Source organism: Paramormyrops kingsleyae, chromosome 2 (genome assembly GCF_048594095.1).
Source record: "Paramormyrops kingsleyae isolate MSU_618 chromosome 2, PKINGS_0.4, whole genome shotgun sequence".
NCBI classification, from domain to species: domain Eukaryota; kingdom Metazoa; phylum Chordata; class Actinopteri; order Osteoglossiformes; family Mormyridae; genus Paramormyrops; species Paramormyrops kingsleyae.
This window is the reverse complement of record NC_132798.1, coordinates 38,726,339-38,749,849: the sequence shown is the minus strand read 5'-3', so window position 1 is coordinate 38,749,849 and position 23,511 is coordinate 38,726,339. Positions and strand designations below refer to the sequence as shown.

Below are 23,511 nucleotides of genomic sequence, written 5' to 3'. Positions count from 1 at the left end.
TGTGCTGTAGTCGTTATCCACTCAAAATGCTGGACCAATATCTCGTTATAGTGAAGATTGCCTATTTCGAAACAAAGTGCTTGAAATGAAAAAATTATCGGTGTGCATCTCTGCCTATGGACATGGTCCATGATTTAAAAACATGCTTGTTGTAAGACAGAAGACAGAATATCGACTATACAGCTAACTTTCACAGCCACAGTATTTTCATGGACAAGCCATATTTGACTTTGGGAAAGCCCATTGTGATGTATCGATTTCTTCTCCAAGTGCCGTTTGAGATCTATGATCCTGAAACACAACCTGCTGTGGAGCAGTTTTACTCTGTAGCATGAGTTTCCGTGGTGATGTGTCCTATAAGAACCAGTGTTGTGATATCGCTACTTAGCATCAAAGTTATCTGGCTATGCAAGGAATCTGGCTTTTTTATACAAATCCCTGACAAATCAGCTTTCATTGAAACAAGTGACACAAAGTTGGGTTTTCAATAAAGTTTCTTTGGAGAAATGAGGACAATGTGTAAAGGTTGTTGGGTGTGGAAGAAATAGGAATTAGATGGGAGTAGGCAGCGTGACTGGGCTATCTGGGCAATACATTCTGACAGCATCTTGATGTTATTGTTATTACTACTGAAAATGTGTTTCAGAAAAATCTGCATGCATATGTAGACCCAACTTCTAACTGAATAAATTTGTAATAATTCTATTGATTATTGAGATATTGATTACAATAAATTGTCACCTGTTTTATAAACTTTTTCGCCAGTGAATTAACTTCTCAATTACTGTCTTATTAGAGAAAGCCTAGACAAGCAATGTTTATTTAAATTAATCGTTTTAACAGCAGTGGCTGGAAAATGCTCCTATTTATCATCTTTCCCTATTTTTGTAGATTATCTTAAATTTTTCTTGATGGTTCTCAATTTTTACAATAGTAAAACAATAGTATTCACACAACTCCTGTAAAAATATAAACGGTGTCTGTTTTTGTCACCCTTTCACACCCAGGGGGCAACCAAACAGACCCCAACCACAAGTAGCCAGCGCAAGAGAGTTACAGAAGATACAAGTGAGGATGATGAGGAAGAAGAGGACAGCATGCAAGAGGAGCGTGAGGATGAAGACGACGAAGAGCCACAGCTAAAAAAAACGAAGATGACACTGGATAAATCGAGCAAACCAGTCGTAAAGAAACAGGAGGTGAAAAAGGGGAAGGTGACAGAGGTGCGGGCGCAGACTGCAGAGGGCAGCGTGGTCATGGAGGTACAGTAATCTTTCAGTATGCAGCGTACACATCATCCCACCCACCTGTCTACACCTCAGTGTTTACCCTTCAGCCTGAATGTGCGTACAACCCCATTTCCAAAAAATTTGGGATACTGTATAAAATGTAAATAAAAACAGAATGCAATGATTTACAAATCACATAAACCCATTTTTAATTGAAAATAGAACAAAGACAACCATAGTAAATGTTGAAACCAAGAAATTGAATTGTTTTTTGACAAATATATGCTCAATTTGAATTTAATACCAGCAACACATTTCATAAAAAGTCCTTTTTTAACACTCTGTAAACGTTTGGGAACTGAGGAGATCAGTTGCAGGAGTTTTGAATGTGAAATGTTGTCCCATTCTTGCCAGATATAGAATTTCAACTGCTCAAAAGTTCGGGGTCTCCTTTGTTGTGTTTTTCAATACATGATGCGGCCAATGTTTTCAGTGAGTGACAGGTCTGGACTGCAGGTCTACATACTTCCTCACCTCATTCAAAAACAGAAAAGTGGTGCTGTTTGTGTGGAGTTAACACCCACAATAAAAAATGATGTGTGCTTAGAGTTTTTATACAGAAATTAATATGCATCTCAATAGTGCTTATTTAATTTAGCGGATGTTAATGCTACATAAACTACTATGTATAATGAGAAAAGCATTATTGAAATGTAATTAATTAATATTACAACCCCATTTCCAAAAAAGTTGGGACACTGTGTAAATAAAATAAAAACAGAATGCAGCGATTATCATGATGCACCAAATGTTTTCAAAAGATGATAGGTCTGGACTGCAGGCAGGCCAGTCTAGCACCCAGAATCTGCTAATACGAAGTCCTTCTGTTGTAATACATGCAGAATGCAGTTTGGTATTGTCTTGCTGAAATCTACAAGACCTCCTCTGAAAAAGACATGGCCTGGATGGCTGCATATGTTCCTCCAAAACCTGTATTCATCACTCAGAATTAATGGTGACTTCCCAAAAGCTACCCAACCCATGGGCTCTAATGCACCCCCATACCATTAAGGATGCTGGCATTTGAATTGTTCGCTGTTAAAAGCTGGATTGTCCCTTTCCTCTTTAGCTCAGAGGATGCGGTGTCCATGAGTTCCAAAAAGAATTTTAATTTTTTTGATTTATCAGACTGCAGGACAGTTTTCCATTTTGCCTCAGTCCATCTTAAAGAGCTCGGGTACAAAAAAGTCGTCAGCATTTCTGGATCATGTATAGATATGGTTTCTTCTTTCTATGGTAAAGATTTATCCTGTTCACAGACAATGATTTTCGGAAGTGTTCCTTAGCCCCTGCACCGATTTCCACTAAAATCTTGTACGGTTTTAAAGCAGTGCCGCCTGAGTACCTGAAGATCATGGCTATCCAATAGTGGGTTTTGGCCTTGTTCCTTGCATACAGAGATTTCTCCGGATTCTCTGAATCTTTTAGTGATATAATGTCACATACATGATGAAATTGCCAAATTCTTTGCAATATTACATTGAGGAACATTGGGCCTCATTCACCAACCGTTCTTACGAACAAATTTGTTCTTAAACCCCACATATACACTTTTTTACAAAGATTCTGACATTCACCAATGTTTTCTTATCTTAATTTGTTCTTAGCTAAGAACAGAATCTACGCACATTCAAGACCATTCGTACACACATTTCAGTAATGATAGTTTGTTATAATCGCTTATAGCAGTTTTGTTTATTCTACAGTTCATAAAATGATAGTATTTGAATAATTTATAGAAGTAAAATATAAAAAATAATTTGTGTAAAAATTATTTTCATGGTAGTAACGGTGATCATGCAGATTATAAATAGGTCTGTTTCTGCGCATTGGCCTTGCTATCAAAATGGCATTTCTGTTACTTCTTGAAGAGCTTGCCAATCGTGCTCTGAGAAGGTAACGCATGTTTGAAGATCATTTAGATTTATTTGGCACGCAGCGTTCACAGAGAAGGTGATATCTGTCCATGTATCAGCTTTCTTGGGGGCTTTATATGCACTGGTTACACTACTAAATAACGTGTGTCTATTTGCATTTACCTCCTGTACAGTAAAATCCAGTTATAACGGACTTCAAGGGACTTGGCAAAACAGTCTGAGTTGCTGTATGCCCAGAACACAACTACAGGACACCATTTACTCATGCCACACCCCAGCAGACACACTTGTGGTATAAATTATTATATTGTACATGTAGTAATCCAACTTTACCTGAGCAGATGCATGACTATTAATAATCACGACTCCGTATCTGCACTGGATATCACCAGCACGCCATGCGCTTTGCCGGTGGAGCCTGTATGTCCGTTATAGCCGTACAAAACTACAGCTAAAAGCAGCCCTGGTGACTAAATTGTTTGTCCGTTTATAAGCGAAATTCCGTTATATGTGAGTCCGCTATATCCCATGCTTTTTCTGCATGTTCTTAAAGGCCCACGGCTGGCACCAGCGGACCTCGTCCTTTATAGACGATATTCTGTTATAAGTGAGTCCACTATAACGGGATTTTGCTGTATTAATACTTATACTCCAGCATTACTGAAGTTTTTTTTCTTCTTGGTGCCAAGCGGCTCTCAGCCTGCGCGTCTCTTCACCATTCCTTGCACACGGCCCTACAGTCTCATGCCCTTGCAGGGCGTTTCCCTATGCTAATTAGGACAAACTGGCACGCGCTTTCAGTTATGAAGATGTGGGATTCACCATTCTTAACAAAGGTGCAAACAATTCTGCTACTTAAGAACACGTCATGAATCCGATGTAGGTTCTTAAATTTCATAGGAACAAATTAAAGAGAATTCTTAAGAAAATATTGGTGAATGAGGCCCATTATTCTTAAATTGTTACACTATTTGCACACACAATCTTTCACTGAGTGGTGAACCTCTTCCTATCTTCACTGCAGAGGCTCTGCCTCTCCTCTGGGTGACTCTTTTCAGTTGTGAGATATTCAGCCCTGTTTTGTTTTAGCATTACACAACTTCCAATCTTTTGTTGCCCCCTGTCCCAACTTTTTAAATGTGCTGCTGGCTTCAAATTCAAACTCAAATTCAAAGTCATTTGTCAAAAAAAAAATATATATTTTCAATTAAATATGGGTTTTTGTGATTTGCAAATCATTGCATTCTGCTTTTATTTACATTTTATGTAGCATTGCAACGTTTTTGGAAATGGGGTTGCATTTTTACAATATTCTTTTTAACTGAATAATCTTACAAGCTTATTTACAGTACTGTGCGTAAGGCCTAGGTTGCCAAACAAAATGTATATGTACTGTAAGTGTGCATTTTCTCAAAATACTAATTAACATCGTAATAAACAGGTAATCATGAAGAATAAATAGAAACAAGCATGTATTGTTTTCAAACAAAAGGAACATGTGCAATTAAGTCTTTTGGAAAATGTAAGGACTAGTGTTTGCACCCATCCCATATATTGTGGAATTTGCATGTATTGAGAAACCTAAAATGCTAGTTTATAACCACTAAAGAATACAGATTATACTGAACAGGAAGACTTTAAAGAGGCTCAGAATAGTGAACTGCTAACAAATCAGGGCTGTTTTATCCTTCTGTTCGAACTGTGTTTAGATTTGCTTCATAGTTCTAGGTGTTGGGATTGACTCCCCCAGCCCCCCCACCCAGTACATTTTTTCATTGTGCAACCCAGAGGAGAGGTAGGGGGTGGTCTCCCTTATTTCTTGAAATTGAAAGCTGCAACTTTAGTGAGGATTAATAGCTTGATCTACAAAGGCGTATGTCTCCAGTTAGTCAGACATAATGACACCGTGACTAAAAAACCACGACAGTCTGAAGCGAGAGGCTGATTTGATGTGACTTAATTATTGAGTTGTCAGGACCTGGTATATGGGACATGGTGAGGGTGAAAACTCTGACAGCAAAGGAAACTATAGATCTGCTTTTCCACTATAACAGTGCTTGGCTTTTATTGTGTGCTTGTGTTTCTGTTGCAGTGTAACATACAGTAAAAACAAAAAAACAGTAATGCGATGCTGTGTAATCTACTCATTAAAAAGCAAATTCGTAAAAAACTACCTGATACCTAAATGGTGACTAAATGATCACAATGCATAGTTTTTGCCTATTAAAGTACTGGAGAATAAATTTGGAATACGTTTTTACATAGATAGGGGCTGAGAGATGCTTGCATATATTGGTTATTGCCATGCACAGTATTAAGAACAGGATAACAACAATGCCTAAATTCTGCTATCGAATTAGTTGAAGCTTCGTTTGGACTAGTGCCAGGAATAGCAAAATAAGACCAGGATGGTTTGGGAGACACGTTATGCATTATTAAAAAGATTTGAGCATTGAGCAAATAAATTTTACTACAGTAAAACCAATACTATTCTCTGTCTTTAGTCTAGCTTCTGGCTTTGCAAACACATTTTCTTTATTTGAGAACAAGCATAACCAAAAATTAAGCTGCATCTGGCCCTGCAAGCGGTCCTCCAACTTGCAAGGAAACAAATTTTTGGGGGGGTTGGTCACAGGATTGGCACTCCAGCCACCGTAAAACAATTCACAACTGCTCATAACAAACAAGCATGATACTTTTCTGCTCTCCATGGGAGACGCTGGCAGCACTCTCTGAGGTACACAGACCGGGGAGTGGCCAGATCTCTGTAGGTGGGTATACCTACGTTTTGTCTGGTCAGTCTGATGGCTGCCATACTCAGGGAGTAGCTGTTGCTGTAGTGGATCAGACCCTGATGGTTGCCGAGGGTTGTGTTGGTGTTGCCGGTGTTCATAGGAGGAGGCGTTTCATTTCGCAGGGCACCTTAGATATCGAGTCGCAGCGCATGACTTGGTGGCAACGCCAGACTGCACCGGGAACTGAGGAGGGCTGTGAGGGCTCTGAGTACAGATAAGGAGGTGTTTGTTAGACGAATCTGTGAGCAGGTGACACACCATCTGTGCTCTAGTGACCCCTGTCCTGCTTACAGAGGAATCAAAGTATTACGCACATCTGAATCTGTTCACCGGAGACTTTCAGTCAGGGCGAGTAATGGAACAGTCCTTACGGATGACACTGCAGTTTTGACCCACTGGGCCGGCTACTTTGAGTAGCTGTTTAAACCTGACCCTCCAGCTAGGATGTTGGACATCTCTGGGTCCATTGTTCTCGAAGCGGACTCTCCAATCACCTGTGAACCATCCAGTCTCACTGAGATTGCACGGGTGGTGAATTAGTTGAGGGTAGGGACGGCCGCAGGGGTCTGTGGTATCCCGGGTGAACTTCTCCCGGCTGGTGGTAAGTATGTCGTCCTGGCATTGCAGACTATCTTTGCTTCCATTTTGGGAGTCAGGCATCATCCCAACTGACTGGAAAATGGGATTTGTAGCCCTTATCTGGAAAGGGAAGGGTGATTGCCTGGATTGTGGTAACTACAGGGGGATAACACTGCTTTCAGTGCCGGGTAAGGTCCTTGCTAGGGTCATCCTTAACATGATCCGTGATCACTTGCTTTGCGTTCTTCCCAGTTGATTCTGGGGTCATGTTCTTGCTCCTACTCCGTTCAATGCTTGCATGGACTGGATGTTGGGCAGGGTCGTGGGGTCCAGCAGCTGTGGTGGCATCCATTGGTGAAAAAAGATTTATTGATCTTGACTTTGCCAACGATGCTGTGATCTTAGCGGAGTTAATGGATGCTCTGATCGGGGTTCTCGAGAGACTGAGCAAGGAGTCTGTCTACAATTGCGGGTGTCCTGGATAAAGACCAGATTTACCTTAACAGTAACATTCATGTCTCTGGTGACTCTTCCTATGAAGTCAGCAGACAGATTGGTGTCATGAGGTCGCTGGAAAGGGGTGTGTGGTGGTCCTAATATCTTTGCAAGAGGATGAAGGTCCAAGTCTTTAGAGTCCTGGTTCTCCGTCTTGCTGTATGTCTGTGAGACATGGACACTATCCAGTGAGCTGAGACGAAGCCTGGACTCCTTCGGTACTGTGTCTCTTCGGTGAATCCTTGGGTACTGCTGATTTCACTTAGTGTTTTATATTTTTTCTCGTAAATGTCTCAAGATCCTCATAGGGGTCAGGCAGCATGATATGCTACTACAAAACATACTTTGAATTAGGGATGTAAAGATGTATCAACATGATGAATTATTATGGTGGTGATTCATTGTGTCTAAGAACATAAAAACATAACAAATTTACAAATGAGAGGAGGCCATTTGGCCCATCAAGCTTGTTTGGGGAGAACTCAACTAATAGCTCATAGTTGTTAAAATCTTATCTAGCTCTCATTTAAAGGAACCCAGGGTTTTAGCTTGCACTACACTAACAGGAAGACTATTCCATACTCTACAAGCTGTGTAAAGAAGTGCTTTCTCAAATTCATTTTAAAATGTTCTCCAACTAATTTCCACCTATGGCCACAAGTTCTAGTATTTTAACTAATATTGAAGTAGCCATTTGGCTGAACATCATCCAGACCTGTTAGAATCTTATATACCTGGATCATGTCCCCCCCTTAGTTTCCTTTGCTCAAGGCAAGATTCAGCTCAGCTAACCTCTAAGACATTCCTCTAAGACCAGGAATCATTCTTGTAGCCCTATGTTGCACCCTTTCCATGGCAGCAATGTCCTTTTTAAGGTATGGTGACCAAACCTGCACACAATATTCTAGGTGGGGTCTTACCAAGGAATTATATAATCATAGCATCACCTCCTTTGACTTAAACTCCACACACCTACAGATGTAACCCAGCATCCTATTGGCCTTTTTAATTGCTTCCCCACACTGGCGAGAGTGGGACATACGTCATGGGGCATCAACATACACACAGAGGTCTTTCTCATAATCGGCTACCTTTATTTCAGTGGATCCCTTAAAATATCTGTACATTATATTTCTGCTCCCTGCATGGATTACCTTACATTTATCTACATTAAATTTCATCTGCCAGGTATCAGCCCAGTCGCTAATTAAATCCAGATCCTGTTGTAGCCTCTGTGCTCATCTGCTACACCACCGACCTTGGTGTCTTCTGCAAATTTAACCAGTTTACTATATGTATTTGTATCAATGTCATTAATGTAAATTAGGGACAATAATGGGCCTAAAACTTAACCTTGCAGTGCCCCACTATGAATGCAGGCCCACTGTGACATTGTGCCTCTAATAACTACCCGCTGCTTCCTGTCTGTTAACCAGTTTTCGATCCAAGCTGCCACATGTGGGGGACAACATCAAAGGCCTTCTGGAAATCTAAGAAGATCACATCTTAGGCCTTTTTGTGATCAATTTCTCTTGTAGCGTCTTCAAATAACTCAAGTAGATTCGTTAAACAGGATCTACCTCTCCTAAATCCATGTTCACCATTTTCACTTGGATTATAGCTTCCATTACTTTTCCAATTATGCAAGTTAAACTGGTTGGCCTATAGTTTGCTGGATTACTTCTATCCAATTTTTTGAATATCGGTGTTGTATTAGCAATCATTACATTAGAATCAATTCAAATCCATTTTGGGGGGTAAAATAAAGATTCTCCTACTTCTGGGTTCTTGTGTTCACATGCTGCAGGTAATTTATATTCTTTGACAAAGCCGGCAAGATAAAGACGCTTGGTGGATGCACAATGTAGCAGTGCCAAAACACGGACTTCCAGAATGTAACATGGCAGGGGAAGGTTCATTAATATTCTTAAAGGAAGCGCTATCTGATCTCTGTGCTACAGTGATGATCTTTGAACTACGATGCTTTAGGGAACTTGCCTCTGTTTTGTACTGCAGAACACCCACTCTAATACAGCCATGGCCAAAAGTTTTGTGAATGACACAAATATTAATTTTCACAAAGTCTGCTGCCTCACTTTTTAGGATGGCAATTTGCATATACTTCAGAATGTTATGAAGAGTGACCAGATGAATTGCAATTAATTGGAAAGTCCCCTTTGCCATGAAAATGAAGTAAATCCCAAAAAAATACATTTCCACTGCATTTCAGCCCTGTCACAAAAGGACCTGCTGATGTTATTTCAGTGATTCTCTCATTAACACAGGTGAGGGTATTAACAAAGACAAAGCTGGAGATCACTCTCATGCTGATTGAGTTAGAATAGCAAACTGGTTACTTTAAAAGGAGAGTGGTGCTTGAAATAATTGTTCTTCCTCTGTTAACCATGGTTACCTGCAAGGAAACATGTGCAGTCATCATTGCTTTGCACAAAATGGGCTTCACAGGAAAGGATATTGTTGCTAGTAAGATTGCATCTAAATTAACCATTTATCGGATCATCAAGAACTTCAAGGAGAGAGGTTCAATTGTTGTGAAGAATGCTTCAGGGTGCCCAAGAAAGTCCAGCAAGCACCTGGACCGTCTCCCAAAGTTCATTCAGCTGTGAGATCGAGGCACCACTAGTGCAGAGCTTGCTCAGGAATGGCAGCAGGCAGGTGTGAGAGTACCTGCATGCACAGTGCAGGGAAGACTTTTGGAGGATGGCCTGGTGTCAAGAAGGGCAACAAAGAAGCCACTTCTCTACAAGAAAAACATCAGGTACAGACTGATATTCTGCAAAAGGTACAGGGATTGGACTGCTGAGGACTGGGGTAAAGTCAGATGCTCTGAATCCCCTTTCTTGTTGTTAGGGGCATCGGAGTGCTGTCATGTCATCAGTAAAGCATACTGAGACCATTCATGTGTGGGGTTGCTTCTCAGCCAAGGGAGTGGGCTCAGTCACAATTTTGCCTAAGAATGCAGCCATGAATAAAGAATGGTACCAAAACATCCACCAAGAGCTACTTCTCCCTACCAATCAAGAACATTTTGGTGGTGAACAATGCCTTTCCCAGCATCTTGGAGCACCTTCCCATAAGGCAAAGTGATAACTAAGTGGCTTGGGGAACAAAACATTGACATTTTGGGTCCATAGCCAGGAAATTCCCCAGATCTTTGTCCCATTGCAAACTTGTGGTCAATCCGCAAGAGGTGGGTGGACAAACAAAAACCCACAAATTCTGACAAACCTCAAGTGTTGTTTATGCAAGAATGGGCTGCCATCGGTCAGGATTTGGCCCAGAAGTTGATTGACAGCATGCCAGCATGAATTGCAGAGGTCTTGAAAAAGGGCCAACACTGCAAATATTGACATTCTGCTTAAACTTAACGTAATTGTCAATTAAAGCCTTTGATACTATTGAAATGCTTGTAATTATACATCAGTATACCATAGAAACATCTGACAAAAAGATCTACAAACACTGAAGCAGCAAACTTTGTGATAACTACTACTTCTATCATTCTCAAAACTTTTGGCCATGACTAAAGATATTTTCACTATGATGCTTTTGGTAAACACTCCTATATTGTAGTGCAAAAAAGTCATTCTTTTTGCAAGCTAAGATAGCAATGATCACGACCCTGAGGTAGTCAAGATCTCAAAGTACTGCAACATGTTCTGGCCCGCAGCTCAATTTTTCATTTTCCACAGAATAAAAAACGATGTAACATCATTCCACTAATCTTCGCTGGCAGGCTCGGCAAGTTTCATCGCCAGCAAACACCCCATCAGGTAGCACTTCCTTTAATGTGTTTGGTTTTTTTAGAAATAAAAAAACTGCAGTTCAGTAGTTAACTGACAGTTTTACATTGGCGTATTTTCCTGTTTAATAATACCAATCGAAATACTTAGTATTCTGTTAATAATGTCTAATTAAGCTACCATGGTATTATTTGTGAAATGTTTTTCAGTAAAGTTTTGAGATTTATAAAAAAAAAAAAAAAACGAATTATCCATTTCCTGATAGAAATTAAAGGTTTCCAATTCTTTGCGGCGTTCCCTCAGTAATCATAATTTGATTGCCTTGGGGCCAATGATTAATACCCCAACTTTTAATATTTGTGCATAGCAAATGGACTAGAAAAAGAGTACAGGATGCCTCCCATCCCTGATCTAGTAAATCTTTAAAAAATAATCAAATAATCAAGTCCACCACCTCTGTTTTTGCATGAGCTTTAGATGCACTCTTTGAGCTGCTAATTATTTCTGTTCTTGCAGTTGGACTCACTCATAGACAATTTAGCACTTTAACAAAGTGAATGACGAGAAAAATGAACAAGAACTAGTCATGAAAAGACATTCATCTTCCACCGTATGGAAATATTTTGGATTCTGTAGAAATGAGGTTGAACAAAAGCAAGCAGTCTGCTGGCAGTGCTTTGTGTCTTGGCACAAACTAACAGCAACCATTATTAAGTTATTTGATAATTTTTGTATCCAGATGTTAGGGTTAATCAGAATGTGAATGAACTACTGACTTGCCCTTCCCACTTAAGACATTATTAGTTGATTATAAAAAAATTTATGACTGTAGTCTTATTTTGGGTACATTTTCAGATCCTTTTTTGTTTTTATAAAATATTTATCACAAAAACTTTAAATTTTTCCCCCCAATATGAAAATAAATTAATGGTGTAGCTAAGAAGTCAGAGATGTGTTGTTAGGATTGACAGGTAGCTGCTTTTCTTCAACGTCTGGACTCCTCCAGGCTCCTGTATTGGATTAATACATACGCACGTCTTCCAGCAAGGATTTCCTACTTCTGCCTGATGAGTTAAATCGCATACTAAAAATATTTGATTTTAACTGCATTTAATTTTACAATGTACACACTTTTCTAGGAAAAAGGAAATAGGATTGTTTTTTCCCCCTTGGGTATAAACTTTTGTTTTTGGTTATGTTTTTTAAATGCAGATTACAGATTGTGCCGAGGAGGAAGACACTGAGAAAGATCTTAAAGAGGCTCAGAAAGGTGAGCTGCTGACAAATCAAGGCTGTTTTGTCCTTTATTGTACAGAGCGTATGAATTGTGAAGTTATAAAATATCTTAAAATTGATTTTCAAAATCAACAGCTATACGGTACACTACCAAAAGGCACTGCATGAACCTAACACAGCTACATAGTACACTACAAAAAGACTTGACATGAACATAATGGAACTATACAGAACCCTACATAAAACACTGCATGAACCTAACAAGAGCTATACAGTATGCTACAAAAAGACACTGCATAAACGTAACACAGCTATACAGTACGCTACAAAAACACACTGCATGAACCTAACAGCTATACAGTACGCTACATAAAAATACTGCATGAACCTATAAAGAAGTATACAATACACTACAAAAAGACTTGACATGAACCTAATAACCCATCTAAAATACGATACAAAAAGACACTGTAAGAACCTACCGAGAGCTTTACAGTATTCTACAAAAACACTACTTGAACCTAACAGCTATTCCGTACACTTCAGAAACCCATGGCATGAACCTGACAACAGAGCTATAGAGTACACTACAAAAAGGCAATGCACGAACATAACAGCTGTACAGTACACTACAAAAAGACGGAATCTAAAATGGAAGAATTTTGTTCTGTGAATGTTTTATGATCACTATTTAACCAGATGCTATTGATAGTGAAGTGATGAGCAGTGAACGATAGCTGATAGGGTAGAGTTACTTACTTTTCCAGAAGTTGCATTTGAACTGAGTACTTGTGTGAAGGTGCTGTTTTTCTCTGTTATTCAGATAAAGGTCTGCTGGTGGAGGTAAAAGTCAACAAAGAGTGGTTCACAGGAAGGGTAGCAGCAGTGGAAGCCAGTAAGCAGAGCGTGCGTTGGAAAGTGAAGTTTGATTACGTGCCCACGACCTCCACTCCTCGCGACCGATGGTAAGGGGGCAGCTGTGAGACACTGGTACCACGATGAAACCCAGACTATTATGTGTTTGACACATAAACAAACACACACACAAACAAACAAACAAGGTAGTAGTGGTTGTAATGGGCCTCATGTTGAATTTTTACCCCGCAAAGCTGTTATTAGCTTGTGGATGATGAACTGGCACTGGGTGGATGTAAAAATTAAGGTTTTAATGCTGTTTCTTTTAGTATTAATTAAAGACTTCAAATGCAGACAGAATATGGTTCAGCAAAACAAACAACGCCACATGCTGAGAATAAAGATGTCTAATAGATAGATACTGAGTGGAGGGGTGGAATTAACAGAAAAATTATTTTAGCAAAAGATTTGGAGTTATAATAGGCCAATAATCATAGCTTTATTACTTTATCTTTAAAAGTAGCTGATGAGATGGGTGGGTTAATGGTTTTTCACATTTACAGCAGGTAATCACTTGAACTGGCCATAGAGAGAAAATGACACCCATTGGCCCAATATTTACAAATTTAAATCAGGCACTAAAATAACACAATCAGGAAAATGGATGTGCTTAAGGCCCACCTGTTTCTGTATAGGACAAAATTATACATGTCTGCTGACTACTTCCTGGATGCCAAGCTAATTAATTGTGTGTTTTATTGCAGCGTTTACCTCATTAGGTTTGCATGCTTGTCAGAAATAAGTAATTTTATGAAGCAGTCCTGTTTTGCAAATAGCTGCTGTAGCTTCCGTGTCCAACCACTATAATTGTGAGTTGTCTTTAACACAAACAGCTGCCCTTTGACTAAATACAGTGGAACAAGAAATTAATATGTTCCAGAAGGCTGGTCGAGTTGCAATTTGGTCGAGTTCCAAGTTGAATTTCCCTATAAGAAATAATGTAAATTAATTTAATTTCACCAAACCATTTAAATAAGTCTGCGAGTTTTTGTCATATACTCATTTAAAAAAACACCCTTAGAAACCTTGGATGGTCTACTTTTCAAATATATATATATATATATATATATGAATATATTTTTACAGCTTTGTGATACGAATAGAAAGAACAAGAGTGACTGACTTAAGCGTCTGCGTCTCGAAGCAGCTCTGATCGCCTTCCCACTTGCAAATCGCGCTATTCGCATGATAATAACATGATAATCCGACAGTTAGTATTGGGTAAAGGAATATGTGAATACGCCCATTGTGACCAAAATAAACAAGTGCACATGTCTGGGTAGTGTTTACACTGATCGGCTACAATATGGCACACGGATACGAGATATAAACTGAAATACTCGAGAAAGATACGCAGTCGACGATGCCCTCGTCCCCAGAGCGTTAATAATAGTCACTGCATCATATTTATCGTTTTCTATATTTATATGGTCGCAGTTTTTCATTTTTCATTCCATCTACCAATAAACTGTGAAAGGGATTTTATTGTTGCTACTTTTCTTGCGTTTCAAACTGCCTTTCCAAAGTGATGGGTGTGGGGTCAGTGACATTCCACACTGATTGGCCATTTACAGTATGCAAACTACTACAGGTGTGGGGACACCTATCCCATCAATATTCATTGTGCAGGCCACTGACTTTGAGAAAAAGAGTGTCACTCGAAAGTTCTAACACTTTAGTAATCAAACCACATTAAATTTCAGAATGTCTCTTTCACCTATGTGTAGCCAACCCCTGTGTCTATAAGCTTCAGAGCTCAAAAGTCTTGACTAGAAATGTCTATAATGTGATTTTTTACAATTTATCAGCATGTCTGAAAATAGGTTTTTGAAAAGTATATGTTTAAAGTTGATTTTAACAAAAAATAGAATAACATTCTAAGTGGTCTCAGATTATTGGTGCTGAGTTTGTGCTGGATAAAAGCAAATGTATCACTTTAGGATAAATGTTTTTTAGATAGGTGAAATATTTTAAAATGTCAAGGCATGTCAGACTACCCCGAAGGTGGCTGAGAGGCCTCAGACTTCTGAGGGTTAACGCTTATTGTGGCAATCAGGGGCAGTTAACCCAGCTCTAGCGAATTAACCCTGGGTATGTAAAACTTTTTTCATAGTTCACCCCACAGGTTGGTCATACCTGGATTCTGTCCCAATATTCTGCAGTAGTGTTCATGGTGGGATAGGTGGGTGGTGTTAGGGGAACTAAGAGCCTGGGGCCGGTTGCACAAAACACCTTATGTTTTCCCCTTAAGTATGACACTTAAGGTTTAATTTCTCCTTAGCTAAGGGATTTATTTAAGGGTGTTGCACAGAACCCCTTAAAAGATTTCCTTAGTTAAGGAAAAACATTAAGGGATTTACAACATCGAAAGATGTTTTACAGCAGTAAAATTGTACCGTTTCCATGGAGACAGTTCATATGCTTGCACTTGCGCCTGCTTGTGATACCCTTATCGCCTCACAAAGTTACTCACAAAGTAAAAAAAAAAAAAAGTAGGAGAAAAGAAGACGAGAGCCAAATTGGTCAGAGGAGTAAAAGATTATACTTTTGGAGGAATACAATAAGGGTATACTCAGACTAGGCAGTTTGAACCGTGACCGAGTGCGTTTGACCACCAAAGTGCGGTTCGTTTCACTAGTGTGAGTGCTCCGAACCGTGCCCAGGTGCGGTTCGTTTAGCTGTCCCTGGCGTGCTTGGAGGAGATGTGCCAGAGCACGGTTCAGTTGGACTCGGGCGCGGTTCGCATGTAGTGTGAGCGCTAACCGTGCTGGAGTAGTATTCAAGTGCACACATAATAGTGATGTGTCCCATTGAATACAGGTGTCTTAATACAAGAATGTAGCTAATATTAACCAGCAAGTGATAGTAAGTTACATGATTATTAGCTATAGAACACTACTGTCATCATTACAAAACACATTATAAACATATTGTATTTTAAATTTCATAATACACTTTTGAATTATATTCAATGACATTTCAGTATATTAATTCTCACCTTGTCGATATACGGGAACTGTAGTCGGTAATCAAAGCTGCAAAGTCCTTGCTGCACTTCAGCTGGTACCTTGCAAACCTCCTCATACGAGCAGCACGGTAGCGTGAAAATTTTCGTGCCACAAAAGCGATAGACCTGTTTACCAACAATCTGTGAGAGGGCTGTGGACCACCGCGGACCAAACGACTCAAAATTACTATCAACAAAGTAACCAGAGCAATGGACTCCATTGCGTTCAGAGAGAGCGCCGCTCTTCCTGTTTATCCTGAAACCGTCGCATCATAATGACGTAAGCGTGCTCCAGCACGAATGCTGAAACCCTATGTGAGTGCAGGCCAGAGGGGGAGTGGGGAGGGGGGACAATCGTACTTGGGCCCGGTTCACGGCAACCATGCCTAGTGTAAGTACACCCTAAAAGAACATACTAAAAAGTAAATTTGATCCGCAAATAACAGCAAACAGAAAACAACAAATGTGGGAGGAAATGACAATGAAAATTAATTCAAGAAGTCTACATTGTGCTACAACGTTAACTATTTTATGTTCATGATTGCAAACTAACTGGACATTGAATATTGATTTTTAATTTTTTTTCCTGTTAATAAATTGATCTACATATTGTATGGGAGCTTGAATCCTGATGTGGGTCCCATCTATCACCCCGCACACTCTTGGGAAGCTGGCTACATTAAAGAAGTGTTGCTATTTCATCCTCGTCTTCTTCAGAGGGGAATTTCACCACTGTGTTCAACAGACGGGCCATGGCGTTTGAAATTCGGTGAATGACGCGGTACACCGTTGACTTGTGGACATGAAATACATCGCCTATTACAGCCTGAACGAGCCCATAGCATAAAACCGCAGAGCAATCATTAATTGCAACGCAGCTGGGAGAGCACAGCTTCAACTTGAGAAGTGATCCAACTGTAGATAGTCGGACAAATCAAATTGACTGCCGGTCAAATTTATAAAGCAAAATCAATTGCTCATCATTAATCGTATCTTAGGGCTTCTCCTGGTCACGGAACACTCTTGGGTTGCATTCGTTTTCGTTATCATAAACTCGGCCGTGTTACAGTTAAGGTACAGTTAGAAGTACCTTAATTTTTTTTTCCCCTTAGTTTGGTTGCTAAGGTCTTTTGTGCAACCCTTAAGGAGTTCCTTAAGTATAAGACCAAAGAGAATATTAAGGAAACCTTAAGGAAGAGACTAAAGAGTGTTTTGTGCAACCGACTTTACTTTGAGGCCTTAATTCAGACTTTAAGGAAAATCTAACTTAAGGTGTTTTGTGCAACAGGCCCCTGGAGTACAGTAGGAAAAAGCCAATTTCTGAAACATTGTTTTGAAGGTCACCCATATGTAGTATCATTGGGAAGGTTTTTGTGTGTGTGTCTGTGTGTGTGTGTGTGTATCAATGTGTGTAAAACACACCTTATATAAAATAGGGTTTAATGTTAACTCTAAGGTCTCCATTAAATACAGCGTTCTGTTTGATGGGCATTTGGGATATTCATTAAAGGCTTTGTTTGAGTTTGCACAATGTTTGTTTTATAGACATTTGAAAGCCTTCAACTAGACAGCCTGAGTCATTGTGCACAATGGTACTATCCCATTAGAGTTCCTGAGATGATATGTGTGACTCACAGGGTTTTTAAGGGCAGCGATGAGGTTCGACTGATGCGACCCCCATCCCCGGTCACTCAGAGCCCGGACACCCAACAGGAAGCTGAAGCAGAGAGGGCATCCATTGCAATGGAGCCCGATACCACGCAACCCGGCAGTAGCCGGGAGCTGATGGATAGCCTGGTGGTCATGATGAGGTAGCCTCTTCCCCTCTGTATTCAATTCAGTTAATTTTTATATGGTGCCTTTCACAACCTTGTCACCCCAAGGCGCTTTACATAAGTGTGTTGTGATTCATTACATCATCATTGAGAGAACAATACAAAACAGGGAAAACGAAATGAGAGAAAGCAACCCAGTAGACAGTGGAGGAGAACAACCAAAATCTCCCAAGTAGGAAGGAAAAAAAACCTCTTGGGGTCCAAGGTCAACTGGCTACCCAGTACCCATGGGTCAGCTAATATTATTGGAAAAAGGAAAGACTGGGCTTTCTTGCTAAAAGCAAGGTATAGACTTTGATCAGATCAAGCCAAAGTCTATCAAAGAGTCAGTTCGCCACTCCAGCCTGAACAGGGTGCAGATGAAAAACTGCACCCACAATGTTAGTTTGTAGGTCACATCCACAGTGTCACCCTACCTTGGGACTGAACCAAGATTCCAGCTCAGTTGGTGCCCACTCCTGTAACCATCCAGACATGGGGGATTGAAGGCAGAGAGCATGGGTGGTCAGAACATGGATTGACACATTAATGGACAAGTACAGTACATAATGACATATACAGCAGCACCAACAGCCATAGTTATGTTGTGTTATGTGTTAAGTTACGGGTAAGCTAAATTGAAGTAATGGGTAATCAGTCGAGATTTAAAGACTGAGACCAAATTGGCATTCTGAACATAGTCTGGTAAACCATTCCACAATACAGGGTGTCTGTAGCAGAATGCTTTATCACCAACTCTCACTTTATTTATATGTGAAACAACAAGGAAACCGGTATTGTGTGATCTGAGTGGGTGATGTGGCTTGTAAGCTTTAAGTAACAGGTGCTAGACCTTTTAAGTGCCTTATATGTAAGTAGGAGAAATTTGAACCTAACAGGAACCCAGTGCAAGGAACAAAAAGCAGGGCTTATATGTTCAAACTTCCTGTTCCTGGTGACAGTTTGAACTGCTGTATTTTAATTATGCTACAAGTTGTTTAGTGTGCCATGTGTGCTCCCAAGTAACAGAGGATTACAGTCTAACCTACTGTATGTAAAGGCATGTATCAATTTCTCAGTGTCTTGAATATTAAGTAGTCGTCATAGTTTGACGATGTTATTCAGCTGTAGAAAGCATACCTATGGGAGGTATTTTCTGCTAAAAATAAAATGAAAATGAAAATAATGATAAAGTGAAAATAATCTCCACTTTGCCATTTACTTTTCAAAGTCTGCAAAAATCCTGCCAAAATGAAAGCTGAAATGAAATAGCACCATTTGCATTTTAATTTTCTGCTCCTGTATGAGTCAGATGTGAAAATAAAAATTGTGAAAAAAAATTTAAAAAATAAGTTCAGAAACCTTTTAGTCTTTTCATTTTCCAGTTTTTTTTTCATTTCCTACTTTACTTTTTCATTTAAGTTAACATATATTTGCATGTTGTGAACTGACGCACTGCTGTGATTTCTCAGTGAGTTTGCTAATTCCTTTTTGTGTTCCTTGCACATGGTCGCCCGTGTTGCTCAAACTAATGGCAAAGTCACACGCAGCTTCAGTTAGCTACTTATTTGCAGCTTCGGATTCATTTAGCTTCTTATTCGCAGTGTCTTATTTTGCAGCTTAAGTTAGCTTCTTATTCGTAGCTTTACTAGAAGGGAATATTTGCACAGCTCATGCTACAATTTTTTCACACGACATTTTGAAAATATAAAAACATATTAATAAAAGGTTTAAGCTGTAGCATGTATATTTATTTCATATAAGAATTTCACAAGTCTCCCTGTAACGAAAATGGTGGAATTACCCAGGCATAATGTGATTTTTCTTTTGTAACAGTAAACTGGTTGCATGACACACAGGAACACGACAACAGAATGAGCAGACGTAATGAGAAAGCACAACAGTGATCGATAGCTCTGTCCACTGTCTGCTCCAGTTAACATATATTTGCATGTTGTGAACTTGAAAATGAAAAGGCAAATAGTAAATGAAAACTCAACCTGGAAAATGAAGACAAAAGGTTTTTTAATTTAATTTTTCACATCTGACTCATGCAAGAGTGGAAAATTTTAAATGCAAATGGTGCCATTTCATTTTAATTTTCATTTTGGCAGGATTTTTGCGCTTATACTTTGAAAACTAGTGGAGAATTTATATTTTATCATATTCATTTTATTTTTTGCAGAAAATTCCTCCCATACATACCTTCGATACTGCATCTAAATGTGATTTGAATGAGAGGTTTGTATCTAAGGCTTGTATCACTCCACACTTCATGCTCCTAGCCCTAAAGTTCCATATATTCAAACATACTCTATACAGACTACCGGTCCTTTGTGTTATGTGTTTCAGGACGTTTCTGCGCTACTTCTTCCCTCCGGAATTTCGAATTCCAAAAGATGACATTAACAGCATGACCGCAGAGGAGTTAGTAGCTTTTCCAATGGTATGTTGAGGAAGTTTGTCATAAGATGCTGAACTGGTTTATCTGCTTAACCTTTGGTCATTGGAAATGTCCATACATTTATCTATACATAACTGTGTGATACTTTTCAATTACTAAATTACACAAACTAATGTAAGACACTTCCACTTGTTTTATATTTTATATCCACTTAAGATTGACATGATTTAAGACTAGCAAATTCCTAGCTAATGAATTGTTTTCGTATTTGACTGAAACTTAATTTTGGTGATAAAAGCTGGGGCTGCAGAGTTAATGCTAAGCCTCACCCTGCAGAAAGAGTACTTCCAGCAGTATGAGCTGGGCCTACAGAGCCTGTGCAACTCGTATCAAAGCCGGGCTGATGCCCGGGCTCGTGCTGTGGAAGAGAAGAGCAATAGTGCAGAGGCACGCCTTCGTGACTCTGAGGAGAAGCTCCAGAAACTGCGGACCAATATTGTAGCTCTGCTGCAGAAAGTCCAAGAGGTGGGTAGCCCAACCCCATCCCCCCCCCTATATTTATTATGTAATTAGGAAAAAAACTATTTTTCCTTAATTTTTCCATTCATTCTTCAATTTCTGTTAAACATGCTTGCACAATTAAGAGACCAAACTACCAATTTATCATTTTAAATCAAAGTAATTTTAATAATGGTGACCACTGAGCCCCAATGCTGCCCCCATTCTATGGCGATTTCACCTAACAGAATGTTGTCATTTGGTCAATACTAAAAACTGCATTCTAAAACCTGAACATCAGCAATTCAGAAATGCTACAGCATTAACAGTACGTTTAACTTGGAGTGTTCTTATCACAGTGAAATTGTCACTCAAACGTTATATAAGAACACTGCAAGTTAAACGTACTGTCAATAGCAAATACTGTAGCATTTCTGAAATGCTGATGTTCAGGGGCAGCATTGGGGCTCAGTGGCCACCATTATTTTTACATCGAGTAGGCTGCTCTTTCTTTGTGTTTCTTTTGTATTTGCTTGAAGGTCTACTGGTTTCCTCCGGGTTCCTTATTTGGATAAAAGAACAGTTGGTTCAGGTGCTGCCCTCTGCTGGCCTTCTTTGAAACTACAGACAAAGGATGGGTAGTTTTCAGAGACTCCCTAAAAAGTTGATTGTCTGTGTGGAGATTAAAAATAACAAAACCAAGCCCCTGCATAAAAAGTTGCATGGTCATATACTTATGGCATAGCAGTTAGCCTTGTTAAGTTCTGTCTTTCACACTCACTACAGGACATCGATATCAACACAGATGATGAACTGGATGCTTACATTGAGGACCTGCTCACTAAAGGAGACTGACTGGACACACTGAGTGACCAGCGTTGCTCTCACCCTTCCCAGACAGCCAATTTCATTCTGTTTCTACCTTGTTCTGTGTGTTGGCTGTCAAAGAAAAAAACTGTGGGATGACAAAGCAGCAAAGATTGCATTCCATATGTGTAATATAGATAATCAAGCACGCCTGCACATTACCTGGCCACTCCTGAGAGTAGGCTGAGTGTTGCTATGTGCTAGGAAGGACATTGTGGGAGGGAGAGGGAATTTAGTTTGGGCATCCCGAAGCTTTTAGTAACTGTAAGGAAGAACTTTGTTGTTGGGAAATGTGATCCAAAACACTCTGGATGTATGACACTTGTCTCATTGGTCCAGCGGAGGAAGAAAATCTCACCTTTTAACCCCATGTAGCTACTTCAAGGTATCCCCTTTTTCTTACTATTTTGTTGTGCGTTTCAGCATGATTTTGTCTACAAACAGGGTTAAATGCATTTTACTAGATTTGGTTTAAATTGGACTTATATTTGTACAAGTATAAATATTATACTTGTACAAATATGGTGTTAAACAAAATTTAGTAAAAACAAACAAGAATAAGCCCTTGAACAGTATGGAGAGGGGATAGTAGTCAGCCTAACCTTCTTGATGGTATTCCTGTCCATCATTACATTAACGTACCTCAAGGCATTACAGTACACTTCACCGTTTTGCAGTGTCCACTTTTATTTTATTCAACGCTAAAACTGTTGATAGGACTCAGAACTTAGATTATGCTCCCCCTCATTACACACTAATAGCAAGGAGGATTATGTAGATGTTATTTCTGCTATCTGCACATATATCCAGTTCCTGTCACACAGTTCCAACACATTTCACTTTGCTCAAAATTCAGATTTAAGTATGTGTCCTTTTTTTTGGCAGGACAGATGTAATAATCCCAGGGTCAGTGCTGCTTTTACCAATTTAGAGGATGGTATCTGATAAGTATGAAAATTGGGGGTTCTTGGATGCTTCCTTCTTCAGGAGTATACTCCAGAATGGAGCATGTGGGGAGAGATAATTAATCTAATTTAGCATCTCCCAAGACTTTGAGGGTGTTAACAAGCTTGCCCTCAAACCAAAATATTTACTGGGTTTTATCAGTATATATTATCTTGGAAGCTTTCATCCGACTATAGGACAACTTTTTTGGGGTAGGGGAGGGGCAGTATAATCGCTTTAAAATCACCCATATTATTTAGTTAATCCAGTCAAGGGAAGCCTTTATGTGTATTCTGTGGTAATGTTTCTTTTAAAAAATATTTTTAAATGTTAAAGAACTGTTTTATTAAAATGTGTGGTTTATTTTTGCTCTTGTATGCTTACTTTGCAAAAATGTACACATGCACTGACATAATGTTGAAGGGAAAAGTTATGACAAATCCGATTGCCCAGATGAGTTTTCTTGGAAGGCTTGTCTATCTGAGTTTTGTCTGTTTGATGAGAGTTTTACTCTAACACTGACAGCTGCTCATCAGTAGAGTATAAAACCTAAACTGTTCCTCTGCTTTTTGAGGTATAGTTTTTAAACAGATAGTGGCATTTTTTTCTTCAGTTGTGTAATATGGTGTGGCTGAAAATAGAAGCGAAAAGATGTGTATGTGGCGTATGTGCTATGGTTTTGCAAGAAGGTTTTTCTAGTTTTAGATATTACATTTTTTTTTATTTGCCTCTACCTTATCACAATGTGACCCTGGAGAAATGACATTTCATGGAAACCTTGCTGCATGCTACGCAAATGTTTGTGTACATGTATCCGTATATGGTGAGGTGACAAAGAATCTTGAATGTTAGATCACCCTTACTTCAAAGCTCTTACATCAGTTAAATATTAGAACATTTGTCATATATGCTTTCCTTTACTTAACCAGGATAGGATTGGAAAATTAGAGGTTTTAGAACCATTGGACGGTAGTGATCATAACATGCTTAAATTCGAGGTTAATTTTAGTGTCCAAAGAGCAAAGT

General features: G+C 39.3%; 1 protein-coding gene across 3 annotated transcripts in view; it reads left to right on the top strand.

Annotated features, from left to right (window-relative positions):
• Nucleotides 1–22,853, top strand: part of morc2 (MORC family CW-type zinc finger 2) — a 69,852-nt gene extending 46,999 nt beyond the window's left edge. Inside the window, exons 21-28 of one of the 3 annotated variants that reach the window (XR_011989343.1) lie at nucleotides 1,008–1,262; nucleotides 10,749–10,829; nucleotides 12,012–12,069; nucleotides 12,859–13,000; nucleotides 17,595–17,768; nucleotides 19,957–20,012; nucleotides 20,124–20,217; nucleotides 20,512–20,530. Coding sequence is in view for 2 of the 3 variants with exons in the window: in XM_072709111.1 (XP_072565212.1) it covers nucleotides 1,008–1,262; nucleotides 10,749–10,829; nucleotides 12,012–12,069; nucleotides 12,859–13,000; nucleotides 17,595–17,768; nucleotides 20,124–20,217; nucleotides 20,512–20,700; nucleotides 21,460–21,528 (1,062 nt within the window). In the remaining variant the exon portion in view is untranslated. Of the gene's footprint in view, nucleotides 1–1,007; nucleotides 1,263–10,748; nucleotides 10,830–12,011; nucleotides 12,070–12,858; nucleotides 13,001–17,594; nucleotides 17,769–19,956; nucleotides 20,013–20,123; nucleotides 20,218–20,511; nucleotides 20,701–21,459 lie in introns of those variants that run through there. The other 2 variants (XM_072709111.1, XM_072709112.1) reach the window with 2 other exon arrangements.
• Nucleotides 22,854–23,511: the final 658 nt, after the last annotated feature.